Source organism: Nipponia nippon, unplaced genomic scaffold (genome assembly GCF_047370975.1).
Source record: "Nipponia nippon isolate SJK-2023a ecotype South Korea unplaced genomic scaffold, ASM4737097v1 scaffold_3, whole genome shotgun sequence".
NCBI classification, from domain to species: Eukaryota; Metazoa; Chordata; class Aves; order Pelecaniformes; family Threskiornithidae; genus Nipponia; species Nipponia nippon.
The window spans coordinates 71,901,481-71,924,719 of NW_028262347.1; the positions used below are offsets into that span (position 1 = coordinate 71,901,481).

The 23,239-nt window shown below is 39.1% G+C and overlaps 1 protein-coding gene across 1 annotated transcript in view; it reads left to right on the forward strand.

Moving 5' to 3' along the window:
- Nucleotides 1-551: 551 nt before the first annotated feature.
- Nucleotides 552-23,239, forward strand: part of PIK3C2G (phosphatidylinositol-4-phosphate 3-kinase catalytic subunit type 2 gamma) — a 209,504-nt gene continuing 186,816 nt past the window's right edge. Inside the window, exons 1-5 of the mRNA XM_009471034.2 lie at nucleotides 552-665; nucleotides 7,176-7,929; nucleotides 13,112-13,194; nucleotides 16,711-16,868; nucleotides 20,228-20,339. Of these exons, the coding sequence (XP_009469309.2) occupies nucleotides 7,270-7,929; nucleotides 13,112-13,194; nucleotides 16,711-16,868; nucleotides 20,228-20,339 (1,013 nt within the window). The 5' untranslated portion in view covers nucleotides 552-665; nucleotides 7,176-7,269. The remainder of the gene's footprint in view (nucleotides 666-7,175; nucleotides 7,930-13,111; nucleotides 13,195-16,710; nucleotides 16,869-20,227; nucleotides 20,340-23,239) is intronic.

Here is a 23,239-nt window from a genome sequence, read left to right on the forward strand (position 1 = left end):
AGAGAAAAGGACTCAGTTCTACTACTTCATCTGAATACTGAACAAGCAACTGAGCTGACACATCATATGAACCAAAGGTTCACTCACAGCAAAACCCAACAAGGAGTGCAAATGGGTCTTTATTACCATTTCCCCTTCCCTCTTATGTGGTCACTTAGGAGCTGAATTTAAAGCCATACTAAAGTTAGGTCCTCTTCAAGGCAATCATAATATTAACAGCTCCTTGAGGCAGCATGGCCAGGCTACAATAGTGAAGTCATCCTGGCTCTGTCACCCTGGCTCAGGTCTGACAGAGTGGCTGAGCTCTGTGCTTTGGGATGTTCTCTGCTCTCCTTCTGCTCTAGCAATCCTGTAGAGCCCCATGCACCACCAGCTGCAATGGGAGGGGGTCTTAGGAATGGTGATGGGCCAGCTCACTAAATTTTCCATAGGAAAAAGCCTGCTGTAGTGGCTAGGGAGCTTGTCTTAACAGTGAGCTAGTATCACAAGACTCTGTTTTTATATTTGTACAAACTACGATACGAACAACTTCTGGAAGGTCAACAAACCCTATTGAATACACTGGAATGGCAAAGCTGAATTGCACAGAAAGCCATTGAGCAGGCACACTGGACTGGGGAGACGAAAAGAATAGCATAAGGAAACAGTGGAAAAAATCACAGAAGGTAAGAGAAATGGAAGAAAACAGCACAAAGTGAAATTTATAAAGCTGTGTGAATACAAGCTTTGGCTTTAAGCACTTCTCAGCTTTGGGATATGTGACTCAGCTGAAACTTGTGGCTTGACTTCTTTTCTGAAGCATTTAAGCTCTTTTCTTGGGTCGCTTAGCATTTATTAGGCATTTATAGAGATCTATATATACACATATAAATATACATACATACATGCATATACATGTACGTTTACACATGTACATATAGGCATACATATAAGAGTGTGTGTGTACGTGTATATATACGCATAAGAGTCTGCCTGCTTGTCTTATTTTAACTCTATATTTTAAGATAGCTGCGATAAAACTGTTCTGCATTTCAGCACTTAATTTTCTCAGCAATTTGATTTTTTTAAAGCTGGAGTAATTGTTTCTGCCAGAAACAATTCTGGTAGAGTGTGCTGTTCCTTTCAGAGGATCATAGTACAAAAGATGTTCAAATAAAAGGAGAGATTAAAATCCGTAGTCTACATTTAGTCATGGCTAGCTTAGCAGTCTGTGTGTGCAGACTGTGGAGGTTGATCTTTCACAACAGTGTATTTCAAACCTCAGGAGGGTGTTGGTAACTTTAGTAACTTTGTATATTATATGTAGGTGTCAGCAGAGCCTGTGAAAATGTTTTCTGTGTAAAACAAAATGTTTTCTATTTATTTTTCTTGGAAAAATGAAACTTTGTTTCCCTCCCCCTCTTCTCTCCCTGTCCTTTCCCTGGCTTGTTCTGTGTGAGTAAATAGAGGGTGAGGAGTGTTTTCAGAATTGGAAAGTCCTTTTTGCCCTTTACAGCAAGTGTCTCCTTTACTGATGAATCATTTGACAATGATTCAACCACTGTATTGTGTTTGTTGCAACTTTTATTTTCTTTGCCCAGCAGCTTCTACTCTGCTGGGTTTTACTACACAGGTAAGAAGGCACAATCCCTCCTTGATGAAACTTGTGAGAAATAAATAAGGGCCTGTAATACAAAAAAGCAGATCCTAACATCTTTTTGTTACCAGAATTCTTGTTCATCTGCTGCTTAAACACAACAAAATCTTGACATTGATCACTTTGTTTTCACCAGCACGTGGAAAAACCTTGTTGTACCTATGTAGTTTTGCTGATACCTTGACATTGCTTTGGTGCAGCAGTACTTTGGAGCATTGATCTAAGTAGTGTCACACCATCTTCAAGCAGGACCTCAACAATCATGAATTTTTCCCATGAAGGGCAACTTTCTGACAGGGGCCATATTTGTCAGTGATGATAGATACGATGACGTTCCCTGCAGCCAGACATAGAGCTTAATTGCCACTGTGCTTGACACAGTGATCTCTGTTCCTTGCCTCACAGTTTTAGGGAAATGACAGTAGGTGGCACTGGAGAATAGTAACAGAGACAGCTAGATCTGTTATGAAATGGAGCAGTTTCCTCACTGGCTCTCTGTTTAGCCAGTTTTCTGGCCCCACGGATTGCTGAAACACATCGCTGCATTCCCTTTGCAAGCCTGTTATTACTCAAAGCCTCAAGGCTTCAAATGCAGGGGTGAGATCTGAGAAAGCTCCAAACTGCGTGTGAAGCAACACTGAGAGCAAAAGCCTGCTGAAGATGCTGTATTTCATCTTTAGGGTGTGTTAGAGTGACTATTCTGCCAGCTCTTTACCCGCAGCTTTTTATCAGACCTAGCTCGTACGAGCACATTCATATGGCTAAATCAAATACATGATGATTCTTTAATCTGAGTGAGACAGAGGCTCCTGCCAGTTGGTGGAGCAGCGAGAGTATCTAACAGAAGGAAAGGAGGCATCCCAGGGAGTATCCAGTTTTCTTTGTCTCTAGAGATTTTGTCCCACATGCCAGCAAAAGAGGAGGAGACAATTCTTGGTAGTTCTAGGAGGAATTAGGGTAGAAAGTGACTCAGCAGTTTCCTGCCTAATACTTTGATGGGAAAAAGAAAAATAGTGGCCACCTTAGAAGCCTAGTAAAATCCTGAAAATGTTCAGAGTTTCCCAAGAAGAACCTTCATAACCTTCTCCTGGAAATCACTCTGGGGAGAGAGGGGGATGTGTCCCAGTCTAGTTCATATTACTCGTATAGCCTTCTGCATTTGCTTGGGAAGGCAAGCTCTTCCCATGCCTATTTCCTCTGTTTTCTCGATCCTCCTCCTTTTACTGTGTCCAATCACTGTAAGATGAAGCGACATCACACTGCCATAAACCCTGAAATGGCAGCTCCTAATAAAATTGGTGTGTTCCTCTCTCTCAGGATCGCTTCGCGGTAATCACTGGTAATGACTACGGTGCAGCACAAATGCCACCAAATAGTTTGTGAAGCAAGTTGACATTTTAAGGGTTGGAGAATATATGAGAAAAAATGCATCACCTTTCATGAACTGAAATGAGTTTTGTCCTTGGCTAACTGCTTTTAAATCACAATGACATCATTGACAGCTTTTTGCTATACTGTAAAGGGCAGAGTTTTCCCTGTAATGCTTTTTATCAAATTATTACTTCATTCAGTTTATCAGATATAAGATATCTGAGATTAATAATTAAACTTTAAACACTTTATCCTAATCTGTTCAGTCTTACTGCATGGCTTTTTATAACAAATATTGTTTTGTTGATACTGACTCCCTCCCTGTTTTTGAGGATATCTTTCTGCCTCTAACAACCTTGGAGTATACTAGGATTGGGATTTTGTGAGAATTCTGAACAGACACTTCAATGGAGCAATTTATACCTTTTTAAGGAATGGCATGAAGTGTGGAAGCAGATGGTCCCTGAGGGAACTCTCTCTGCGTTGTTCCTGGAGCAGCCTCTGCTGCTCCCTTTTATGGCGGGTACTGGGCTCCTTGAGGTCTAGGAAGATGTTCATGACCAGTGCTGTATTTACTCCAGCTCTTCAGCAGGCCCTTTGCAGAGGGGCAAGGCTTCATTGGTCTTTGGGAAATATCCCAGCATAAGGGAGGCTTTGGGAAATATCCCAGCATAAGGGAGGTTCTTCCCCCATTATACTGTCCCAGCTCTGGACACTGAGGAGCCAAAGCCGGAGGGTCTCTTGCATGGCAGCATGCAAGATTTGTACTGTCCCCCTCTCCTGTGAGCAGAGCTAGGAACTCCTTTCAGAGCATGCACCACCAGTGCAGATAGATGGACGCTGCATGAAGATGGAGTTAAGTAAAATTTCTGAACCCTGGTCTTGTGCAGAAGTCTTTCTAAGAGGCAAGTCTTGCCCTTGGAGAAATTGTCTCGTTATTTTAAGCGTATTTAATACTGGTAATGAAAGTGTGAGATCACCTACCACCATGTTTAAAAAAAAAAATAAAAAAAATAGGTTGGGTTCCCAAATTGAGAAAGAGAACAGATAAGGTGTTACATTTTTATTGTTACTGCTGTTTGAAATTTCCCTGAAGGAAGATGTGGGAAAGAATCATTACCCTAGTAAACCGGTTAAACAGGAAGGAAAGCTTCTGCTGAAAAAGTTACACCCCCTTGATACTGAAAGCACATAGGTCATCTGAATGTGTCTGTGAACAGGAAGACATAGGAGGCTGTATATTCTTCTAACAAATTATGTGTCTCAGGTAAGAGGTTGCAACAGATATTTGTACTGCTTAGCAAGTGGCACAATTGTCTCCTGTGTTCCGGTAAAAAGGGAAAATTGAGCCCACAGTGCACGTGCTAGAATGCACATGCATGCTGAAGTAAGGAAAGTATTTTTGTGTGCTTGGGCAGCAACTACAATGTTGTGAGCATTGTGTGATGCTGTCAAATCTCTTGATTTGTAATGAATATTTGACAGTATTTGTTGGGATTCCCCCTTAAAACCCTTGATCCCAGAACCACGTGATTATGTGAAAACACGGCTGTCATTTAAAAGGAAAATGAGGGCTTCGTAGCTGTAGGAGGAAAAAAGCCAAATCCTCCAAACTGTGAATTCAGAAACCACACGGCAAAGAAAATGAACCTAAAAACTTAACCTTTTTTTTTTTTTTAAAAAAAGCATTATAAATTTTGCCTCATTACTGATTTTTGAAAATTCAGTGTTATCAATGCACTTTGCGCAATTCAAATGGAGTAGTAGTTGCTGGCAAAGAGCCAGATCCTTTTCTGAACTTTGTATGCGGTTTTGAAAAGGATCAGGAATTGGCCCAAATACAGACCCTAGTCCTACTAACTGAACTAGCAGGTAAGACTTAAACCACTGAGATTTACAGCACGACATGCTGAGTTTCCAGTCTAAATGGTTAGTTTTAAATGCCAGTCTATATAAAAGAGACATGGTGCTCCAGTGCCGTATGAGTTTCTGCTCCCTGCCAGGCTCTCCTTCTGCCGTGGTCCAGGCTGGGAGAGGGAGCCCACTACATCATGCAGACTTCTCGTTACTCATGTGGACTTCCCTGCCCATTGAAGAGAACAGGGGAGCAGAATGCCCAGACCAGCCTTTGGCGCTATAGCTAAACTGCCTGCTTTTAAAGACTGCTAGGAAAGCAATACTTCTCCTAAACAGTACGGAGAGTGCAGGAGATAAGTACTCATATACAGATAGATGCAGATGGGCACTGTGTGTGTGTGATATTTGTCTGTTGGAGAAATGTGGGATGTTACACATAAAAGCCTTAGTGGTGAATAAGCAGGGTTAGCTTTTAGACATTTACATTTCATTATAAACAGAATTTGTTTGAAATGCAAAGAAAATATTTTAGAAACAGTTGAAAGGGTGTAAAAGGTATTGTATTTTCTATGCCTCTATTATAGTCTTCCAGGTAGCCAGACTTTATTAAGGAAGGTGTGTCTGGAGGGAGACATCATGTGTTTACCTTTTCTTTTTCCTGAAACAATCCAATTTTCCAGAAAGGTGGGGAGGAGGGAAGTTATCTTTCCTGATTTGATGGATGTATCCTATTCTTGTTTTCTTTCTTTTATTCGCCTGCTGTAGAAATGAGAAACAGAGTAAGTTGTAAATGAGCACAATTTAATAAAAGAAAATTTTATTGCTATGCTTATTAGTTTTTTCTGAAAAGAGGGTGTCATCTTAATCTAAATATGTAGTGAGCTTCAGGCTTCACTCTGAGAGAGAGGTGCAGATAGTGTAATTGAAGTACATGCTTAGATTACCGTTCAAAGTGGTATGCATCATTTTGGTTATCTGGCTTAGTGTAACTTCATAAATGCTTTTTTTTTTTTTTTTTTAATAGAACACTTAAAGCAAACCAAAGAACAAAACACATGGAATCACTAAGTTGAGTACTTGAAAGAGTAGTTCTGCCTCTAACTTGGAGATTTCATTTCAGCCTATTTAACTTTTCATTTCTCTTCTCATTCCTCACTGTGGGTGACAGAAGCCTATGTCACCTAGAGTTTGACTTCAAATAAAACAAAAATAAATAATGTTATGATGAATGCCTTCTGTTGTAATATAATTTTCATTGCAAGGCGCTATTATCTTAGCTCATATAGTATAGATCTTGGGGACATATTGGAAAAGCTATTTGTTGAGCTAAGCTTTAGCAATTTCTGAGCACACTTTTCATCTTGGTAGCTTTTTCTTTTCCTGCTAGGGAGTACCTTTTTTTATTGGATTATTAAATCAGATGTTTCTATTTCTTCTATGTGATAAAGTACCTAGCACAACTGTGTACTTTATGTGGTATTGCTATTCTGTGTCATTTGTGTTTTTAGGCTACATCTGTATGAATGAAAACAGGTCAAAGCCTTGAGGACAAGTGGCCCAGAATAGATTTTGGTTTTAGAACTAAGCTCTCCTCCTAAAAAAGATACCCTCATGCCTATGACAGCAGTCTCCAGGACATGCTGCCCATCTGAACCATGGGGCTACTTGGCACATGCCAAAGTCCTATCAGGAAGTTTCCTAGTAACAGCACAAATGATGGTGAGCTTCTGCAGAAGTTCATGCCCTTGCCTGTTAATTTACTGAAAAAGATGCAACCTCAGGCTTTGAAGATATATCTGTTTTGAAAAACAAAGAAACAAAAAAGGCTGAAATTTATTTGTTTGTATTTGTTTTCCTTTATATATGCCATATCCAAGGTTTTGGGGTGTAGTGTTTTGACTATTAATTGGAGATCTGTGTCTTCTATGTTCTTTGACTTAACTTTTTTTCACCTGATTACACTAGGATAAAAAGCGGTAGAATATGAAGAAATCTGATGCACAGAAAAAGGGGAAGATGTGAATGAAACTACTGTTAAAGCAACCATTAATATGAAGCTTTCCTACCTGCTTGTTTTAGATTCCTGCATTGTGTGCTATAGAAGTGTAAAATAATAGAAATAATATGGAGATTTTCTTTAATATTTGTCAGAATTAGTATTTTAGTATTTAGCTCTGTTGTTTCAGGCATCCTGTTGCTATTATGTAGGAGTTTAGAGAAAGCTCTAAAGCAAAAAAAGACCTAAGAAGTGTACTGCTTTCATTATACTAGATATTTTTGGGTTTAACTTTTATTCTGTGCTTGATTTCAGTGGGTATGTAGCTCCATTTCTGAACTGTACTCTCTTGACCTTGGAACTATTTTAAGACTTCCCTGAGGATTAAGACCGAAGAGAAGAATCGGCCATGGCGTACTTTGGGATGATGCCCTTCTCACACAATGAATTTCGTGAAGGACAGGCTGGGGATCAAGCATCTTACCCAATGTACCATTCTGGTTCTGCTGGAGAGGTCTGTCTAGGATTCGATCGAATAGCTGATGAAGTCAGCAATGAATTTTTTTTTTATGGTTCGTCACATTCACATCATCATGAAGAAATTTTTTTCCCATCAGACGTCTTTGGTCTGAATGTGCCTGACCAGCAGTTTTGTGGTCAGCCTCTAGTTGCTTATGGTGAACTTTACCCTGGAAATTCTCTCTCTCACTGGCAACAAGGTACAGTGTCACCAATGGTTGGCTTCAGATCTTCTTTACTATCTGATTACAGAAACTTCTCTCTGGTGGATCCCTACCCCTACAGTCAAGAGAGAGAAATATATGGAAGGAATAGTATAACTCCAGTCACAAATATGTTTGATCCAAATGGGGAAAGAGGCAACACAAATCTGAGTTTTCAGATAGGCTTTGACAATGTAGACGCTCAATGTCCTGTTTTCTTAGACAACTATCCATTTGGACAAGAAGTGAGAGATGAAAGTGGAAATGGGGAAGCTTGTTTAACTGACACTTCCAGAAGTTTCGGCGTAGGACCTACCTGGCCCAGCAGCTCTGGGCATGACAGAGAGGTATTTAAATTTTCTTATATTAATAGTGCTTAAAGTTCTTTATTCTTGTTTGTGTCCTTGCACTTTGTGTATTTACCAACACTGATGCAACATGAGTTAGAAGCACTTGATTTAAAGACCTGATGAAAAAGAAAACATTTATGCCTTGGGGGAAGCAAAAGCTTTTGCTCCTGTAGAGAGTTTTTGTCATGTGTCTTGCTATTCAGCTGGCCAAAAGCAACTGTGAGACTTCTTATTGACTTCTTATTTGCTCTTTACTACTTGCAAAGATAGATATGCAGGAAAGCGTCGGGTATATTTTCCAATAATTGTGTAACTTGATTTCTTGGCAGTCAGAATTTCCCACAGTATTTTTGTATCTTTACAAGGAGGATGCCCTCAAACAAACAGTACGTGATTAGTTAAGAGATTTGTATACAGTATGAAAACCTCCCAGCATCCTCTTCCTTTGATTCTAATATCAGAAAAGAACCCAGCAGATCATAAAAAAATGACTTCTGAAGGGAAGGTGCCTACTCTGACTAGCTAATGAGGATTTTATAGTGGCAGAATCTGTGTCCTACCTGTTTCATGTTTTAACCAACTTATACTTAAAATGCCAACGCATTTCTGCAATGTACCTATTAAAAAGGACTTAATTTTAAAGTAATAGGGCCAATTCCCCACCTAGTATAAAATGAAGTATCTCCATTGACTCTAATGGAAACTTGCCATTTTACACCAGAAGAGAATCTAGATTATGGTCTAGAATGCTCCAGTAGGCTCAATTTATGGATCATTGAACCATACGACTACCATAGAGGGATAAGTACAGAAATCTAGACTAAGATGTGTTTGAAAGAGATAACAAATCTATATGGTCTGATATGAAACCTGAGATTCAAAATAACGATACGTTATACTGAATCTGTTTTTCTGGAATCTGTTTTTCTGTTGAGCCAGATTGTCTCTGTGTCTAGTTTGGCTGGCATGTCCCGATCCTGAGGGATGAGACACACCATGTCCTGCCTTCACCATGCGCTAATATATATATATATACATATATATATATATATACACACGCTATATATATAAATAACTGTTTTCTAAACATGGAGGTATTTACTATAACTGTGGAAACCGGATCCTATGACATACACTCTGTCTTTAGCTGTCTACTTGAAGCAAATACTTTATCTTTTTTTCCTCCTTCCATCAGGTGTTCATAGCTCCATTCGTGGCTTTGCTGTTTTTAATAATGATGTCTTATGGGACTCCCATGACTCTCTCTGATGTTATATCTCTCCTCATTTTCCTTCTTTCAAAATCCTCACATAGAGAAGGAAAAAGAAAATGATAAATCCTCCCTTTCCTCTAGTCCTTGTTAACATTCTGAATCATTATAGGAATCCTGAAATAGCCTACAGGATATCTCTGCACCATGAATATTAAAAGACAGTTTAGGTTCACCTTCTGCTTTTAATTCCCAGTGATCACAGTATCATAAAGCAAAGGAGATAAGACACTTGATTGACTTGTTTCTGTGTCTGTGAATAGGGAGAACTATAGAAGTAAACATATGCAGTCCCAGACAGATGGGAAGGCAGGGGGTGGAGTATATCTGAGGACAGGAACTCTTAAGACTAATCCTGGGCATCACATTTTGGAAGTTCAGTGATGAATACAAAAGAGGATGGAACGAACAGGTGGAGAGACAAAAGGTTGTTCTTGTTTTTTACTTATGAGAGGAGAGCTAAAGCATGCTGACATCATGATGAAAAGAACAAGCCTCCTCATGAGAAAAGTACAAAATAGTGGGATACAACTGAGCAGGAGGAGATTAAATTGTGGTATGGGAAGAAGAGATGCTAGAGGAAGCAGGCATATAAGAACAGGCACAAACGCTTCTGTGACGGAGGAGGAGAGAATTATAGGGGAGGGAAGAGAAGAGATGAGTGAGTCAAGGGCAACTACAATCGAATGTGTGGGAGGATTTGATTAAGTCAGAGAAGTATTTGAGCTGTTTAGCTAGAAGAAGAAGAAATGGGAGAGAGGAGAGAATTGATTTGTAGCAGAAAAATCAGTGTGGTCACAGGAATTCCTTCAGGGAGAAACAGCCATGTCAGGATAGAAAGAGAGACAAGGCAAGGGGCTGGCAACTGAACCTTGAGATGGTAAGAAAGGGAAAATAAGAATGAAATAAAGTTGAGAGAAGGAAGGGTAAAAAAAGCCTGTGAAGAAGTAACTCATTGCTACTGGGCTGGCAGTTTTGGAAAAGATAAGAAGGGCTGCGGGGTGACAGGGCTGATGCTGAGTAAGACTGTCAGAACGGTTGGAAAAGTGGAGCACCACAGAAAAAGAAAGAGAATGAGCACAGATTGGATCGGTGAGGTCTAGGATGAGTAAATGATACATCTGAGTAGTAGGAGATGAGAACCAGGACTGCAGACAGAATGAGATAGAAAGGACACTGAAACATGGAGATTAGCATTGAGATAGGTCATAGGTATGCAAGATGAAATATTCACATTGCTGAAATCATACTGTCATTCTGATCCTTAGCTCCCAGATGCAGTTGTATGGCCCTAGGCTTTATTTAATGCGTGCTACTCAAAATATGTCCAATGTAATAAAGGAAATGTTAATTTTCTCTGGCCTTGTCATCACCAAGTCAGATGTTCAAAAATACTAAAGAACTGTCTTCATAACATCCCTGTGAAAAGAGATTTTATCTTCTCCATATTAGAGAGAAAACTGAAATACAACCTAAAAAGTATCCAATAGATTTGGCTGCTCCATCTCTGATATTTAGGATCTAGTGTTTTCAGAATAACTAACAAGACTCACTTCTTTACCCAAGTCCAATCATCAGACTAAACTTCATGATTTCAGTTTGGGTGCTCCAGAAATGAGAAATACACAATTAGTGTTCATATTTGGGAAGGATGGCTCAAGTGACTTGATTAGCATAATGTAAGAAGTCTGTGGATGCGAAAAGATAGATTCCAGTCATCCAGCGATGCACTCTGTTACTTTATCCCTGTTGTCATCGGTTCTCTCCATACACAATTCTGTCTCATTCACTGCAGACTTTCAGATATTTGCAATGAGTGGAGACTGGGGTCCTATCAAAAAATAATGTGTGATCATGTAATTAATATCTTACCTTTATATGCAATGGGAAGAAATTAAAGTTTCTGGACACCTGAAAAGAGAAATCACAAAACTAAATCTCTCATCCATATGATTCACCAATGGAGTTGGAACTATATATCTACTACGTACACCTTTGCCACCAGAACTAATTTGAGTGAGTTAGCAATGATATATTAATTCCCTCTGTGTAGACTACTACTAGTCTACACAGGATGCATGTTTGCCATTATCATTCACTTGGAAATGCTGCCAGCAAAGGTGCAGAGAGGCAGAGGGCTCCTGTGTTACTTTTGGCTCCTGCAGAAGAGGGTCTGGATTCCAGCTTTGTCAAGCTCCTTTTTGCCATCCTTTAGTAATTATTCCATCACGTTCTTCTTCAAGCCATGAACTTGAGGATCCATACCCAGGTTCTTGTGGCCAATCATCCTTTCCCAGTCTTGGCCCTCTCCTTGCTTAATTTCTCTCTGTTCCTCCTTCCTCAGTTCCCAAATGTGGTTTTGCTCTTTTAATGTCTTCAGTTCCATTCAATGTCGTGTCCCAGCCTCACCTTTTCTTACCTCTGGCCTAGTTTTCTTAGCTTTTAATTTATCTGCTCTCTCTCTTTTTCTATGCACTTTTTCCAGGGCACTGTACCTGCTCTGTAATAGCAGAACTGCAAGTGGAAAAGGAGCCTTTTTGTGTTGCTGGAAGCAGCAGATGTCTAGCCTTCCCTCCTGTGGGAGTGTCCATCCACTGCTCCTGCAGGGTACTCTTAAGTTGTCCCTCCTTTGCAGCACAGGGCTTGGGTGGTCCTTAGCTCTGTAGAGTCCCTGTCAATCTCCTGTTCCTCCTTCTGGCTGCTCACCTCCTTCTGCAGCTCCTTCACCAGCAGCTTGGCACTGCAGCCAGAGTACAGCTCCCACCAGTGAGGCCACTGCCAGCCCCAGGGAGAGGCACCAGACAAGCCCTGCAGCCAGAGACCTGCGCTACAGCTTCCTTCCTCTGGAGATCTGTGTGGGTGAAAGTCTCTGCTGTCCACAGGGGCAGTTTCTGCACCTCATGAAGAAGACTGTGCCATGTGGCATGTCACCACCATCACTGTGTAGCCTGCAGTGCAGGTTCTGGACTCCCTTTGCACCTCTGCTGCAATGACTGCTGTACCTTTACCTGCCTGCTGTGCTCTTAGAGCTGTGCTGCTCCTGGCTCTACAGCTCACCCACAAACACAGCAATGCCTGTCTGAGCTTGTTCCAGCTTGAATTCCTCTATCTGGAACGTAGGGGTACACAACATCCCAGATGCAAACTTCCTAGAGCCTTGTCAATACATCTTTTTGTAAAACTGTCTACCCTGATGTGTGATCAGGAACGTTTGGGGTTTTTATGTACATGTCTCTATGTACAACAGTAGAATGGGCTTGCAGATATAATAGTATTAAGCTCTTTCCTGGAAGTAATGTTCTGAATGAAGAGTATTACGGCAAACAGACAAGGGGGTGCTTGGACCTAAAACAGTGGCTCAGACTTGTTCTCTCCACGTTTAGAGAAAGCATCTAGGGATTTTTCATGTTAAACAGAATACACCAGCTTCCTGTTATCTGTCTTGTGGACTTACCTGACAGGTTTATGGAGTTTGAAGGGATACTGAGCTTCCTTCCAGGGCAGAAAGAGAGAAAATAAGGATTAAAACTCACTGCAGCATAAGCTTCATTTTGTCCCCTCTCCCTTTTGTAAACTAAGCATACATCTTCTGCATTTAGAGTTATCTGTGCTCTGACACTAGGTGAATTTTGTCTGGAATTCCTCATGTTCTGCATGGAGGGGAAAAAATGTTAAACCCAGGGTAGCGGATGCTTTGTGACTTTGTGTTTTTTCTCTGAAACCATTTAGAGTGCAGTCAAAATGGGGTTATTTGTGCTTATTTGGAGCTCCATCAAGTCAGTGGAGGGATGATAACGTATAAAAGTTAGTTTTCATAGAACCAAACGTAAGGTTAGCCTTACGGTCCTGCTTCTGTTGTATCTAAATAACTGAGCTCTGTTTCTTCTGGTGTCATTTTGGTATTTTTAGGCTACAGGTTGGTCTATGCAGCTGGTTGAAGCAAATCAAGGAAGTAATGAAAACACAGTTGCTTTTTGCAATGCAGTGGAGAAGTAAGTAATGAAAAAACTTTATTCAACCAACTATGACATTTCACTTAGTTATATTAATTGAATTGGTTATTCCTGCATTCCTGAACAGTGCCATAATTCCAGTACCTACTTAAATATGGAAATACTCCTAATTTTGGTTTAAAGATTAAAATCCACAGAAGCATGTTAATTCCAAAAATATTTTCTCCCTTAGTTGTCCCCTTTATCAGTGATAAGTACATTTAACTCTTCAGTGTTGATGGTTTATAGTGTGTGAAACTTAAGATCCATTTTCTGTCGTTGTCTTGGACAATATTAGTGCCTGTGTAGCTCGGAGCAGGAAAAAAGAATTGGAGGAACTGACTGACTGAGAACAGAATTACTACATACTGTCATGATGAAAAGTGAGACTTAGCAAGCGACAAAAACTCCTTTAGTTATTGTTTACTGTTACAGCTAATAGCGTGGCTTAATGAGATAGAACTTTTCTTACTTAATCTTCAGAAAAAGAAATTGTGTTGAAATCCAAGAGCACTAAGAAATACCGTTTTTAGACCATCTGTGCAGATTCATTTTGCTTTGTAGATATTCACTGATCACACTATGAAGTTGTTAGCACAAATGCGTGCTTTTTCCCTGAGAAAAGTAGTTGGAAAATGGAATGCTGCTTTTTTTTTTTATTAGAATTTAATGAATTGACTGTATTCAAGGTCAGCCAAGCCTGCTTCTCTTAAAAAAAAAAAAAAAATCCAGTTTGATGTTGCCTTAAAATTAACAGTGAATATATTATATATTAATATGTGGTGGATGATCAGCTTCAAAACGTACTCATTCACATGAGTCTCGGTTTTCTTTTTTCAGCAGTTCATCAGTCTGAACCCCAACACAATTCTACTAACATCAGATGCATGAAGGCACTTTCCACATCGCAGGCTTTCCTCTCAGATATACAGATTTTTTTAATGCCCAAACATTCTACATTTAACTTTGTGCTCTAATTATATGAAAAGCTTTTTATTGTGTTTTTTTTTTTTTTGTGAAAAAAATGAGTTTATTTACAGGGCTAAAACGATTAATAGAATTAAGCCATTCCTGTTTTGCAGTAACTTGTTTAGTGTGCATCACTAGCAAATAGTCTTAAAAAGAAAATAAGAACAACCTTTGCTTTTCTTCTATCAAATAAATGGGAAAGCATTCTTAGGACAAAATGTCACAGCAAACAAGAGACAAAAAAATGTCATCAATTTGCAAATAACTAACATATTCAGTCTTGCCAAATGAGCATCCTTCCAGTCCCCAAAGAATCTCAATAACTGGCAGTTTTATACATCAGAGGCAAGATGTATAATTTAAACTTTGTGTCATGCAGACTTGCACCTCCAGCATGTAGCTCAAATAGAAACCCATCATGTTTTTCTCTAGGTAATATTTGTACAGGTAGCAATCTATAATTGAAATATTTCATTGTACACAACTGTAAAGCAGTTTTCAAAATCCCTTTGTCAGGTTACTTCTACAATTATGGACATAGCTACAGTAAATGTTCATCCATGGGTGGCTTCAGAATACATCCTAAAGCGACTTTGATACCAGAAGATGCCAAGCTGATGGTCTCAGGGTTCAAGGCTGCAAAATGCAGAGTTCCTTCACTCCTACTGACTTCAAGGGTGTGCTCTGCACTGCAGAGAAATACATAGCATTATGAAATGCTGTGAAATAGCAAATCCCTATAAATGTTAGTACTTTCTGCATACACTGAGTTGTTGCAGCACAGAAAGCAAGTAGCTCAAGATTTTCTTCATGTAGTACTTGTTTAGTACTTCCGTTATGCCTTGGAAGACCTAACCTTTCAAAATTTTGCCATGGGCATGTTTTACCCAGCTGCTCAAGCCAGAAATCCTTTAATCACTTGAAAACAATAGATGGTCATAAATGAGCAATGCTTTCTGGTACTGAATGCATTTTTATCTCAAAAGCATAAAATGTAAATTTCTGTCCCCACATTCTCCTAAAATATAGATGGTGTGGAGGTAGGGAAGGAGGTGAAATTTGCTTAGTTTTGAAATGACCGCCAGTAAGTTGAGGAGGTGATTCATGCCCCGTGTGTGTACATAGCACATTAATTTGATGCTGGAGAAAGGGTAGTGAAGTTTCCAGTCTTATTCAGTCCTTGGCCTTCTTACAGAAATAGGTTATAAGAGTGAATTGGGTGATAGGGGAAAGCTTTATGTGTACCTTGCTCACAAAGAAAATAGACTGACATCAACTACATAGGTCACCAAAGCAGCCTCTGTAGTATAATAATTTTTTACTATGAATATAAATCTATCTCGTACTGGAGGTATTGTCAAGCCTCATTTTCTCCTGCCCCACTGAAACATCATGTCGCCTGGCTCTTCATTATAAGAAACAGTCTGCTTCATTGGATTATTAATTTTGGAAGCCTAGGCTTTTTTTACTTCTCATGCTATAGAAATACATGGTATAAAAGAGCAGTTCATACTGTTGTTTAAGAGACTTAGGCAGCAGCCTTAAGGCAGGAGGTAACATAGTAATGAAGAAATTTATGTGAGAGAACTATGGCTCAAAATACACTGTAATCAGAGATGGTATAAAGCGTTGCCAACTCAGAAGCTACCAAATGCTTCTTGAACTAACAAATAAAAAAGAATGCAGTATCCTTAGTATAGGATGCTTGAGTTTAGCTACTAAAATATTCAAGGCAATTAGTGAAATGCAAAGCTTCAGCTGGTACAATATGTACCCTTACCTGCAGCTGCAAAGTGTATTTGCTTAAAAAGCAAGTTTAATCTCAGCTGACAGACATAATACCTGTGGCCCGTGTTCATTAGGAAATGGTACCTCAGGAGGAATTCATTTCTGCAAGTCTTTGGTAATTGGAAGGAGGAGGGGCAATATATTTTGTAGGTAATGGTATATCAGAGGGACTCAATGACTGTAACAGTTATTGCTCTCTACAGACATTTGCATAAATACCCAGGGGTTTAGTAATGAGGATTTCAGACTGGATTCTAGAGCACTGTGAAAATAGGGACGACTTAAGATTTTGCATAGAAAGCATGTTCCTGTATTCATTTTGACCAGCTGTCCTTGTCGCAGCTGTCTGTGCATGTGCTCTTGGTTAGTTTTATGTTAGAACTCTGTTATTTAAGCACATATTTGAGCACTCTCATTTCTACTGTGCTCAGTGTACGCTGAAGTCTGTGTTTAAACTCCTTTTGGCTTCACTAAGGTCAAGCTCAGCAGTGATTTTGTGAAGTTCATGAAGAGTTTAATGATGGTTTTCCTATTAAGTAAAAGATGTAGTTATGTGTACGCTGTCTGATATGTAATTATCTTACCAATGCATGAAAACAAAGTTTGAGTTGCTACCATTTTCCCCTCTGCACAAAATTTTATTCCTAACAGCTCTCTATGTACTATTGTTATAGGTATCTTGTAGAATTTTTGTTTTGTTCTTATAAGGCAGCTGAAATGCATACCTATTTAGACATAATTTAATCACGTTCTTTTCAGAATAAGAAATGCCTATCCTGCTTTTGACTTGAAGACAAACACTGGGAAAATCTGGAGTGTCGCAACAAGGTTCCCAGACCATATCCTTGGTGAATCAAAGTTCAGAATCAGCGTTTGGACAGATTCTTCACCATATCCTCTGCTTCTTACGCAACAGGGTAAGTGATTGAGGTGTCCATATCCTTCCACAATTCAATTCCATGGAGATGATAACAAAATGCATTTGTTATCTGGAAAGATACTTGGATGGGTCTTGAGTGCATACTTTGTCAAACATGTTCAGCATATTTGCTGGCAAATTAAAATCACATTAAATGTTAAACTTTGCTAATGTGTAGATCCCTACTTTCTTTAGTCACAATTGGGACCAATTCTGACAGTTTGAAAATGGCCCAACATCCAGAGTTTGATTCAGAGGGAATTTAAGCTTGTGCCTAATTTAAAGTATAGGGGTAATCCGCATATAGTTGTGGAACTTTTCATAGCCTTGACTCTGTTTCTGAATCCAAGACTTAAGAGTCTGCAATTGCTAAGACTCCTCTGCATCCAAGGTTATGTACAGGTCAGGGAAAGTGCATTTTGGTCATAAGTGAAATGAGAAATTCCAACTGGGTATAAGGAAAAGGACAATAATTAAGAATTGGAGCAGTTTGCCCACGGAGGTTGTGAAGTCTCCACCCTTGAAGGTTTTTAAGATCTTACAGGACAAAACCCTGAACAAGCTGATCTGAAGTCAGTGTTCACCCTCCTTTGGGGAGGAGGCTGGATATAGATGGACCTACTAAGATCCTTCCCAAACTGAATTATTCTGTCACTAGCGACTGTGGGAAGCTGCCACTGCTCTAGTGTATCCTGTATATGTGGTGAATGGCAGAATATTTGATTCCAGCTCCGGTAATTTTTACCACTTAAGCCACAAAGCAAAAATGAAATACATTTAAAGTACATTTTTCCTTCCTTTCTTCCTGTGATACTTCATTAAGTGATAGACTTTTTTATGAATCTTTTCTTTAGTTGTCAAGGAATTATTTGGCTGTAACAGGCTGAGTATTAGTTTGATGGGTTGAAAGCTGAAAATCCAAAGCTCTACAGAATGTCAGTCAGCATATATTAAAAAATATATCTTCATAAATAGAGTAGCCAAGACTTGCACATTTATTCATACGGGTTTGGTTACTTGTATTGGGAGCAGCTACATATTTATTGGAAAGCCTGGCAAAGTAGTAGGTTGGATCATCTTGAATCAATATTTTGTGGATTCCATGAAACAAAGGGCTGAAAATCTCTGGACACTCGGACCAGAAGGTAGTATTTCGAGCACTTCGATCAGCTAGGCAAGGGTTTCCTGTAATGGAGAAGTCTGAACTACTGACAAATATTTTATCATATAGCATTGTTTACCTTACAGATTGTTCAATTTTTGGTCTGCATGACTTTATTTACAAAAATGCTTTAGGAGGCCCAGCTAAAACTGAAGGGGGTATAAGAAACAGTGCCTATCATAAACTTGCTTACAGGCTAAGTAAACAATAAGATACATTCAAAGTGGGGAGGCAGGGAGGGAGTACACTTTTTTTGCCCCATCTAATATAAAGAGCATAAAGAATTGTTCAGTCATGCAAAAACATTTGCAGAACGAGGAAAGAAAAATGTATCTGTGGAGTGAAAATGAATGATACTAGCAAGTTTCAGGTTTTTTTCCAATGAGTGACCTGATAAAGTGCATGTTACAATTTTAATTCAAGATTCTGTACCATTCTCCATTTTCTGGTGTGCATAAATTTAGCAAATAATCACTGCATTTTACATGTTAAACCAGCTATGAGTTGCTGCTTAAAATAGTGAGTTGTCAAAGGGCTAGATATTTAAAACTAGTATGACTGGTAGAAAATGTTTAATAAAAGTGCTTCTGAGCAAAAGAAAAATGGCTTTGCAACAAAAATGAAAATTTTCAGGAGGAACTTTTGAATCCATTGACACATTTGGTTTTCCCTGGGGAAAACCAAACCAAACTAATACCCAAGCTATCTATGGTAATCAACTCTGTTTTATTTCAGCTTTGCTTTTGTCACAGCCCCCACCCCTAAAAAAAGGTCACCTGTCCTCTGAAGTTTTTTTGAGTGTCACATTCCCTTAAACTTCCCTGCAAAAACAATTTTGTATTTCTATGTTTGTTCTAAAATAATAGCATAGCAACTCTGGACTAGATTTGCCAGTATGAATTGGCTGCTCTGGGCAACTGGGTAATTCAGAACACCATTAAACCCAATGAAACTGGTTGGTTAGGCTTGCTTTGAACCAGTTGTCTGAACCTGGAGCAGTGTAAATTAGTCAACATACAAATCTGGGTTACGTGTTTAGTTTCTGGGGATTTGTATTTAACTGTAGGCAGTTTCCATTTTTTATATCAAAAAGTTCACTTAAAACCTTGTAGTAAGAGCTCTTAACAGATGCTAACTTTGAAGCAATAAAGAAATACCATGAATAAAAAGCCGAAAGGAAAATCTACTGTGGCTTTCCTGTTATCAGTTACAGACAATGAGATTGCCTGAGAATTACGGAGGAAGTCCAGACTTTATTTTGCATTGTAAAACCATGTCAGTACATTATATGAAAACTTTTCACTAAAGAGTCAGATATTTTTTCCACTAAAAAGTAGTATATCAGACTTGAAGCATCAGTGGTGGTGGGATATGCCCCGCATGCCTGTAAAGACCAACCTTATCAGACATGTTTGCAATTTGACTGCCAGATTATGTGGCTGTTCTTTTCCATTTTTTTTGGCAGTTCTTCTAAAATGGACAGAGAGGAGGTGTATTGGCAGGGTTGGAAAATGGCTTAAAAAGCTGAAGTAGAGCTGGAGAAAATCCTCAAAATGCTAGAATATTTCTGAACAGCAGATTGTGCAAACTGACATAGAGCTTCTTAATTTATATGCATCATATGTAATATTATAAGAGTATATTATATATATTATTATAATGTCACTATACATAATATTAAATAATATAAATATATTACATATATATATAAAAGGCATATGAGCATTAAGTTACTTGGTTATGGCTAAAAAGGTGTGCACAGCAGAAACAATAGCAAGTAAAACTCTGGAGTCTTCTTGTGTCATGAGCAGCAACAGACTCGACTTCTGCATCAAGCCATGTTTGCGCATGGGAAATGTACCAAGATATTCATCAGGAAAAAAAAACAACCAACAAACAACCTACCATTTGTCTCTTCCCTTCTGCTTGGGAAAGTTGCTCAGCTCTTCATTCCAGCTACCTAACAAATTGCTGATTTCATCTAAATGGACATAGATTCTGTGACTTGTTGCAGAATATTTGAAGCAAAATTTAAAAAAAAAATCAGGTGTGGCTTGATCTAATTCCTCTTGATGGAGCTAGTCTGCAGCAGTAGTTAGGAATCACAAAGAAATTCTTATTTTCTTTGCTCAAGTATCTAGCCTGGAATTCTCTAGCAAGCTACTATTAATTTTTCTTGCTATCTTTATTTACAGCTGGCTGTATTACTCATGACTTAATCATAGAGATTCTCCGTTGCACAAATAGATACTCAGTCCAGGAGGAATGCCTTCTAAGTGTTTGCGGGTCTGATGAATTCTTACAAAAGTAAGTATCTCATTAAGAGATGGTATTGAGTATGTATTGTGTAATATAAACTGTGCATTTAATGCATCCTGCTTACGTGCCATGTAAACAGAACCATAGGGAGAGTTAGAGTATTATGTTCTAAACACTTAATGTATAGTTTCTGAAACTTCCAGAACACACAGTACTTGTGTTCTACAGAAATGATGGTGTGCTCTAGTGCAAGGATTCAGATCCTGGCTCCTTCATATAAGCTTTGTGCAGCCTTGAATGATTTGGTTTGCTCCATTGTCATTCTGGTCTTTCTCATTCACAATACAAGGATGCTGCTACTTCCACTGTCCCATGGGATTCTTATAAGCATGAGGGGGTATGCATATCCTCAAAGGGGGAAATCACCAAAAAGAGGAGAAACAGTATTATGCAGCTGCATAGCAGGTGATTTTTCTTCATATCCAGTTGCAACAGTAGTAAAGCAAATGAAGTTAGCACTTTGGTGCTGACTGCAAGTTGAAGAAAAACACATTATACATACAAACAGGTCTTTCTGAATGTATACAATTAAGGAAGTAAATGCTCTGATTAACATTCATTCAAGTAAACTATTGCGGTGGTTGAAAGCATACTGGACTCAGCTAGTTGTTTCTTGCCCTCTGGCAGATTAAATTCAGCTGTCAGCAAAGTGAGCAGATTTTGTGTTGAAGCAGCTAAAGTGCAGGCTCTTGTCAGCTGTGCTGTAGGGACGGTGACTTTCAGCAAAAGGGGAGAAGCTGGCACTTCTCTGTGGTAACATGTTAAGCTGGCACTGCAGGAATCACAGGTCATCTGTTAGAGGCGTAAAAAGTGTTAGATAAAATAGTATACGTCTATAATTGAAAAGGAAATTTTTAGAAGCAATCATATTTGCAATATAGTGTAAAGATTACCTGAAGTAGCCCAAAGCAAGTCAGCTTGATTAATGAAAGTAACATAGTTGCGAGAGCAAGTGTCACACTATGTAAATTAGCTTTGCTATATATCCAGCTTGGACACTTCTACTCTTACACAGGTACACAGGTCAAATGTTCAGATGTTTATGGTGAATTATGCTTTCAACTAAAGATGGAGACTTCAACATTTCTGAGCCAACTCTTGTTCAAATCTCTGTAAAGCAGAAGCTGGTACAGCAGTGCTGTGCGAAGCCTTGCAACGCTGGAACCGCTGAGCAGAGAATCAGGTCATACATAGATCTGTTAATTACATAAGAAGGCCAGGGCTTTTTTTTTATTTTCAAGTCTCTCTTCTCATTTCAAACTAATTGCTAAAGAAAATGTAAATAATGAGTCATTGTATTGAGGGTGAGCTCAGTGTGTTTCAGTACAGTGTACAGTATGTTCTAAACAGTTTTATTTTCCCTGTTGGGGAGAATGCATCAATAGTGGACTGTTTAAATTCCTGCACTTGCAGAATCTCTGCACGTCTCATTAGCAGTGAAACAAGGTCAATAATATTCTCAGCTTTTTTGCTTTGCTCCTTCACTGTCATGCACAAAGCACTGAGCTGCACTTCTGGCCTCAGCAGCTTGTAATGCTATACTATGCTGTACTTTCAGCTCCCTTGCTTCTGCCGTCTTATCAGAGTCCCGTATCTGAAACTTGAAACCCCAGACCATAACGATCCCTTAGGTAGCTTAACATGGCCTGCGGAGTTGCCTCCGGGTGAAATTTTTCCTATGTTTGGGCTATTTTTTAGTGTAAATTGCTTTCCTCGTGATGTTGCTAACAGAGTGATTTGATGTACTTGTGCAGAGTTCTTCCCCAGAAGAGTATTTGGAAATCATTCAGGGATAAATTTCAGTAGAAGTTCCCCAAGTTACAAGACAGCAAAGGGAATAAATATTCTGCTGCTCCTGTTTTATTGTAATCCAGAAAAAACTAAAGTGAAGCCAAAACGGTGACATGATGAATTGTTCTTAGACCAGAGTGGTTTAGTGAACCAGACAACATTGTGAAGATCTGTCAAAAGCTCTCATTTACTATTATATTGGACTGTACTAATGAGCACTTCACCCTGCCTCCTGCAGAAGCACCAGAAAGACTTGATGATTTCGGAATCCATTTAGCTTTGAATCAGATGGGGAAAAATACTTGTGTGCTAATGACCATTATACTCAGCACCACAAGATTTCATCCATTATTCCCTTCCTAAGGAGATATCCTTGAGCTCACATCCTATTTGACTCACAAGTAGATTATCAGATTTCAAATATCCAAATTTAAAAAAAAAAGTCAGAAGGCTGCGTACAGGCTACAGGTCAGTCCATAACTAATAGGGCCATCTGTGAAATTCTGATTTGGAATCTTATTTAGTTTCTGGTCTTTAAGTTCATTTTGTTTACTGATCAGAAATCCTGGCCTTGCCTCAACCTGCAGGCTTTCTTTTTCTTCCTATGCTTCCTTTTCCCACAAGTTTTTCTTATGGTGCCTGTAGAAACTATCAGGATTCATTGCCACTTTGTCCCTGCCCCTTCTGTCACTGTAAGGTGTACATTAGTTACTTTCCTAGTTGATTTGCTGCAGTTCCTTTTTTAGATGTTCACTGTAAGCGCATCTGGAGGCAGAACCCTGCCTGAAAGACAGAGACTCCTTGAAATAAGAGAGAAGTAAAACCCTATCCATGTCATCAATTTTTACCACTATTCACAGAAGTTTCTGATTTTCATATGTATCCATAGACCCTCCTTCTCTCAGTTTCCCAGCTGTGAGTGTGCTCTCCAGTCCCTTACACTTGTCCTGTTCATGATCATCTTTTATTTCTTGGAAGGACATCTGCTGTTTCTAAAAATTCTTCACTTTATCATCCCGTCATCCAAACCTTCTACATCTACCTTTAAATCTTGCTCTCACAGTCTTTCCTTAGATTTAGAATGGGTGCCCCTAAAA